Source organism: Hyla sarda, chromosome 8 (genome assembly GCF_029499605.1).
Source record: "Hyla sarda isolate aHylSar1 chromosome 8, aHylSar1.hap1, whole genome shotgun sequence".
Lineage (NCBI taxonomy): Eukaryota > Metazoa > Chordata > Amphibia > Anura > Hylidae > Hyla > Hyla sarda.
In genome coordinates, this window is record NC_079196.1 from 110,873,322 (window position 1) to 110,880,729 (window position 7,408).

At 36.3% G+C, this 7,408-nt stretch overlaps 1 protein-coding gene across 1 annotated transcript; it reads right to left on the reverse strand.

The window, feature by feature from the left end:
• Nucleotides 1–515: 515 nt before the first annotated feature.
• LOC130284516 (gamma-crystallin 2-like) lies at nt 516–6,133 on the reverse strand. Its single transcript, XM_056534935.1, has 4 exons — nt 6,024–6,133; nt 5,243–5,335; nt 4,483–4,725; nt 516–828 (listed from the first exon to the last, which is right to left on the reverse strand). The coding sequence occupies exons 2-4, from the start codon at nt 5,249–5,251 to the stop codon at nt 553–555; spliced, it is 528 nt and encodes a 175-aa protein (XP_056390910.1). The 5' UTR covers nt 5,252–5,335; nt 6,024–6,133; the 3' UTR covers nt 516–552.
• Between the last annotated feature and the right edge of the window lie 1,275 nt (nt 6,134–7,408).

A 7,408-nucleotide genomic window follows, 5' to 3' on the forward strand; every position in this document is an offset into this window, starting at 1 on the left:
ATAATGGAGCAAAAGGAGGAGAAGGAAAGGCTAGAAAATTTGTAGCAGTAATAGGTAAACTCTAGCTCAGTGTGGTCTGTCTCCTTAGTGTGTTGTGCTTCATGAATGCTGGCTGTGTGTATGTGAAAGACTCAGATTAACCTCTTACAAGCAGATGTTCCCTTGTTAAGCAGTTGTGCAAATCAAGCAGATTAGCCCTTTACAAGCAGATGTGTCCTAGTCTAATAAATCAACCCCTTACAAAATCAGCTTCCAATTAGTATGTCCCAGAGAAGAAGAATCTTACCAGATTGAATTGTTTTTACCTAAATGAATGTAAAAACGGTTTTAATGTAATATGGATAAAAAACCATCACATTTCCCTAAATACTGTATATGTATTTGGAAAAGGTATTATAGCTTCATCTACTGTCATTAATTGCATTTATTTCATGACCAATTAATTTAATGATAGGTGCTCTTTAAAAATTGTAAACAATAAATCAGTTGTAAACAGAATACCAATTATATGTTGCATTGTTTATTATCACTTATTTTTGTTTTCCAGAAAATTCAGTAACTGTCCAGGATACGTCGCAGAGACCCTACTTTGCTGTTAAGTGCTCCCCATTCAGTGAATCTTTTGTACTCTCCAGGCTTGAGATAATACTGCTTTCCTTTGTAATTAGGCAACTCATAGAAAATCCAAGATCCCTCAAGTATGTTGCAAGAGTAAACTTCATGATAGTTAAATCGTTCAAATAGAACTGGGCAATCTTCAGTGAGCTCCACCATATTACCTCGGAAGTCTTCTCTTTCATAGATCCGGATCTTGTGGGTGCCTCTGTACTATAAGGTCAAAGAGAAGATAAAGCAATGGGTTTTGTTACTGTGTTGCTATGTACCACATGTTACTAATTTAAAGGAAATTTTATTTGACACTTACGATACTTACCTGGTCCTGATCTATGCTCTGGTTCTTCCGCAATCTTCTGTGGTATCTTCTGTTTGGGGCCAACTTGGAGCATGGATGGAGCTTCATGACTTCAGCAGAGAACAGCAGCAGTGATGTCACGAAGCTTTGCCATGGTCCAAGTCAGCCCCAGAACAAAAGGTATGGCAGAAGATTGTGGAAGAACCAGAGCAGGACCAGGTAACTATCAATGTCATCAGTGTCCCCTGCACTACATGTCTGTCATAAAAACAATTATGTTTTTTAGGAAAAACATGATTTTTAAAAATTATGTTTGGTGGTTATTTTTCAGGCAACTGTGCATATGAAAATAAAATGTAAAATTTCTAAATGTTAAATATGAAAATATTTTAAAAGCTGACATAAAATCTTCCAGCAGTTGCTGCTTGTTTGTTATGATTTTTTTTCCATTTCTTAGAATTGTCCATAATTCCTCTATTGGATCCATGTGTCTGGACTGGTATTTGGCCAGGGTAACACTTTAATGCCATGGTCCTAAAGAACATGCATCACTTCATAACCCGTGCGACATTCTGCAACACCATAAACGTGTCCTAAAATAGAATTTTTTTTTAATAAAAGATTAATATTATGGATAAAAAATTGCTAATAAGGTCAGTGTTACTATGACATCTGTCATCTAAATTTGAAAGAAAATAATGGCCAATAAACCATAGTCACCCAGCTATTCTGGTAAATGCGGTCACAAAAGGGCAACAACTGCTCAGGATGACTTAAATTTGATCAGTGAATGCCAAAAGAATTACAAAACATTCAGCCAACAACTGCAGGACTTGTTGAAACATCATGAGGTTTTTAAAGGTTTTGAAATCTATATAATGAAGACTTCTGGATTCTAGACTTAGATTATGTATGATGTTCAAGTTTGGCTATATTCACATGACAGAATGTCTGTGCGGAATTCCGCATTAATATTCTGCACGGACATTCCGCATTGATTTCAGTGGGATTCTGCTGCTCTGCTGTGTTCAGGCATCCGCAAAAACATTGAACCTGTTCAATGTTTTTGTGGATTCCACTCTGTAATGCATTGCCATCTATGATACCGCACATATATGAGTGCTCCTAGTTCCATCATGTTCTGCCTGTGCTCTGCTGTCTGTGGAATGTACGCATGGAAATTCTCTGTGCAGACATTCCACCGTGTGAACATAGCATTTTAGTGACAAGAGCATCAGCCAGTGTTCTGAGCAGCGGTTCTGAGTACGGTATGTCAGATGACAGCAACAGAAAGACAACATTGTCCATCAAGGATTGTATGGATCCTCGTGACCATTTTCAGAACAGGCAGTGTCTACATTATGCAGGGTAGCATGAAGCTAAGACAATACAAGTCCGACATAGAGCCATGTGTGACTGGGCACAAAAGAAGGGAGTTACAGGGTCTGGAGACTTTATCTTCATGCATGAAGGTGTCCCATGCCACAAGGATAACAAAGTTACACATTTTCTTGAGGATCATGCCATTGAAGGATTACCCTGGCCAGGCAACCGCCCTGACATGAATTCAATAGAGAAATGATGGGTACCTATGGGTATCTAAAGTCTGGAATGAAAAGCTAGTCATAACAAAAAGCAGCAATACCTTTCTGACTATACGCCTGCATGACTGTACTCTGTAAGGAACTTGTTTACTCTACGTCTCAACTAGTTAAATTCTTGATATTTTGTACAAAGGATCATTTGATATGCCTGCATTGACATATAAGGCAAAACAGCAATAAAAATGCTGCTTTTTGAAACATTTCTATTAGATTGGCCAACAATCTAATAGAAATGTTACAGCTTATTTCATTATTTTTTTGCTTGTGCTATGAAGACACAAAAAGTACTACAATGAGGTCTGTAAGCCAAGCGTTGGACTCTTTTCTCCTGGGTACCCAACCAATGACAAAGAAGTGCCAAATGTCAAGTCATTCCTGGAATCATCTCAGATTGCAACACATCTATTTTCTACAATTTTTCATAGCTATTTCCGTGCTTAGTTGTACAAACTGGCACAAAACATATTGTACATAAAGGTAGCTGATAACTGGCATTTTAGCTAGCACAATGGTATGGGTTATTCAGTGTAGCTAGTAAAATGGTATGGGCAATTGCATTTTGATTGTGATGTGTGCTGCCACTGCTATTTTGTCTACAATGCTTCATGGACACAAAGGTGAGTAGTATCTTTAGTGGTGCCGATATGTTGTCTCTATGTAGCCTATATTGCTAACAGTCTGCTGTAAACTCAACTAATTGGAATCTGGAGCATTGTGTTCATCATTACCTCTGGGCACTTAATCTGAGAGTAAACTAGGAAAAGAATATATTTATAAAATGTGCTGTGGAATGTGCTTCTATATATATGTGATAAAGATACCGAATTGCTCCCTAGGTTGTTTTCATTTACACAGTTAGCATGTTGACATAACAACAATGAAAACTATCCTGCGGCAATATTACAACTAAATCAAATCCTATGATTGCTCTAAAAGGATTTTTTTTGTCACTTTGTTGGTTAACAAAATGAAATATTCAAATGGAATAACTCTACATATAGTCTAGAACTCCATCCATGCTTCTTGCTACAATGTAAATACATGAAAAATACTCTCCCCCCCCCCCCCCCCGGTTTCTCTTAGCTTTGTTCAGTAGGTTGTACTGTACTGTGCCATAACACACAGGTTGCATATACACCATCTGTGATCACTCGGTCAAAAGAACCTAAAGAGATCACTTGGTGAAAAGAACTGTTGTAATACTAATGGTTCACATAAAGCTTAACCTTAAACATGAAAGTAAAAATAAGTAATCTTACCACTTGTGTGCCAATTTTCTTTTTTTTTCCCAGAGTATTACTGTTATATATAGAAGCATATATTACTTCTATAACAGAAAGCCATTGTCTTTTTATAGATTTTCAACCATGCCTTCATAACTTTTACCCATTGTCAACAAATGTGACAGCAACACCTTCACGATATCTTCTAACTACAGTGGCCCTAGGAAAATGAGCACTAGTGTCTCCCTAAATGCCATGGACTCCTTTACAAATTTTAAAATAGTTTTAATGTGAAATTCCCTACAATTTAGTCTCTGTCACATATGTAATTCTTCACTAAAAACTGCCTTTTATTTGCTTTCCTCAATATCTACAGCCCGTGTGAGCTGCCACCAATGAATTCTCCCCCTTTTTTAAATATTTTGAACTTATGTTTAACTCCTTGCTCTTTCTGCAACTTTCTGAGAAAATAAAACTTTAGTCTCTTAAATTTATCCTATTTTTAAGTAGCAGCAAAATGGTATGAAAATGTATAATAAAGACAAATGTACAAAATAATCAAATCAGTGCTTAGGTGACCATAGCCTTTAAGGTGCCTCCTAAATACATTTAATGGGTCTGATGGAATACATTTAATCACAATATAGGCAACGCAGGCAAGTATAACTACTCAGAAACCTTATAAGCGTATACATGAATAATCATATGAAGAAAAAAATCTACTTCACGAAAGGTAACTTACTGAAGAGATAAGTCGACAGGACCTGATAGAGTCATTGAAACCTAGCCACTGCTGAAAGTCAGGATATTCTCCCTTTCTCAGGAAGTACTGGTGTCCAGCATAGTTGGGACGTTCATATAGCATCCAGTTTCCATTCTCTACACGGATGGAGTTACAGCGGTTGAAGAAGGAGTGGAGATCAGAGCAGTCAGAGCTGCACTCATAAGAGCGGCCCTGGAAGTTCTTGTCCTCAAAAAAGATAATCTATCAACAAAGTTATGTATAGTTATTTTTGTTAGATTAGCATGCATACATTTACTTAGGTTAATGTGTAAATACATCAATATTGTGCTCTTTTAATCTATTATAATTTTATTTATATCTAATTTAAACAGAAAAAGTCTTAAAGGCAACCATGAAAATGCTATCTAATCTATAGCACCAGAGCTGAGAAGATTGATATTTAACTTTGTGGGGAAAAATTTAATATAACTCATATCTTGTGTGTTGAAATCCTTGTTCTTTTCCTGTTTGATACATAAAAGTATATATTTTCTGCAATATATCTACTGAAATCTTATAAAGACAACTTTGTTTAAAAGAAACTGGCCTGATATATGTGGGTATGCAGATCACTATTGGTCCAAATCCAAATATCACCAAGGAATGCAAGCCTCAATGTAGCATTACATACAATCAATTCTAGTGAATAGTTATCATGTAATATATGGGTCTGTCTAAGCCTAAGAAGAAAACTAAATAACAAACTTTGTTATCTTACCTTTCCCATTGTGTCTGTTTCAAATAGAATACTTCAACGGTCCTGAAATATTCAGCATCCTTTATATATCATTTGACTGCTGCATCTGTAAAACTGAGAAAAGAAGCAAACAGCATTTTTTGATTTGCTGTAATTAATCCAATGTCTTTTGTCTTTCTGTTTTATTTTGATTGTGATTGAAATTCTTTGTATTTTATCACTGTGGTTGCTTTTTGTAAGCAAGAGGATTTTATTTATTGTTGTGACAAATGAAAACCCTGTGTAATGTATCTGTCAGCAGAGGCAGAGAAGGCACTAGTACTTACTTTATAAAGCATACAGTAGCTTTAGGAACATGTAGTATAACAGTCTATTGTACTATTGCTAAAAAACTATATATTATTAATATATATATATATATATATATATATATATATATATATATATATATATATATATGGGGTATTGAACATGTTACTAACATGTTAAGAAACTAAAGCAAATAATCTTATTGAATAAATTATGTTTAATTAATGTTGAAGCTAATTTTAAGTTTGCTGCACAACACTTGGAAATGGCAATAACATACTGAGAGAATATAGTGTGGTCAGATAAGAGCAAAATGGAACTGTTTGGATGTCATAATTCACACCATGTTTTGAGGAGAAATGGCACTGCACATCACCCTAAAAAACATAACAACAGCTAAGTTTGGAGGTGGGGTAATCATGCTATGGGGCTGCTTTTCAGCAAATGGTACTGGCAAATTTCATGTAACTAAAGGAAGAAAGGGCAAATTTACATAGAAATTCTTGATCTGCTGCCATCTACCAGGATGATGAAGATGAAAGGATTGTGGACATTTCAGCAACAAAACGGGGGAGATTTATGAAAACCTGTCCAGATGAAAAGTTGCTGAGTTGCCCATAGCAACCAATCAGATAGCTTCTTTCATTTTTGAAAAGGTCTCTGAAAAATGAAAGAAACAATCTGATTGGTTGCTATGGGCAACTCAGCAATTTTTCCTCTGAACAGGTTTTCATAAATCTCTCCCAATGATCCCAAACACACAGCCAAGGAAATTCTCAAGTGGTTTAAAGGAAAGAAAATAAATCTAGTAGAATGGACCAGCCAATTGCTTGACTTAAATCCCATTGAAATTCTATTAAGGTTTATTTATGTTTAGAAATTTGAATTTATAACTAGATTGAAAACTCGCTTATGACCGTTCCCAGAGAGTGGTGGTCAATGGTTCCTACTCAATGACTGCTCCTTGGTTATTAGTGATGTACCCCATGATTCAATACTGGACCCACTTTTGTTTAATTTATTCATGAATTATATAGAGGATGGGATTAACAGCTCTGTTTCTATGCTTGCAGATAGCACCAAGCTTTGCATCTATAGAAGACATACATAGGTTACAAGCTAACTTGGACGGACTGAGTGTCTGGGCATCTACCGTACTTAGCAAATAAAGTTTAATTTGGATAAATGTAAAGTTATGCATCTGGGTACAAAAAACCTCCATAAAACATATGTCTTAAGGGGGGGGGGAGGTTACACTGGGAGAGTCACTGGTAGAGAAGGATCTCGGTGTACCTGTAGATCATGGACTACGGAACAGCCAGCAATGTCAAGCAGCTGCTTAGAAGGCCAGCAGGATATTGTCATGTATCAGAAGAGGCAAGCACTTGTGGGACACGGACATAATACTACCCCTTTATAAAGCATGGGTACGGCTTCTCTTGGAATATGCTGTTCAGTTTTGGGCACCGGTTCAGAAACACAACATTATGGAGCTGGAAAGAGTACAGAGACTCACAACTAAACTAAGAAGGGACATGGAACATCTTAACTATGAGAAAAGAGTAAAGAAATTACACATTTGAGTCATTTAAGGGGGATATGATATACTTATTAAAAGGGTACTCCAGTCAACTGGTGCCAGAAAGTTATACAGATTTGTAAATGACTTCTATTTAAAAATCTTAACCCCTCTAGTGCTCTTTACTGACACCTCTGTCCATGCCAGGAACTGTACTGAGTAGGAGAATTCCCCATAGCAAATGTTCCTACACTGGACAGTTCCTGAAAGTTCTGAGGTGTAACCAATAGAACAACTTTGAAACTACTGGACCGATTCATAAGTGACACAATGGCCCAGATTTACTATTGTAAACCCGC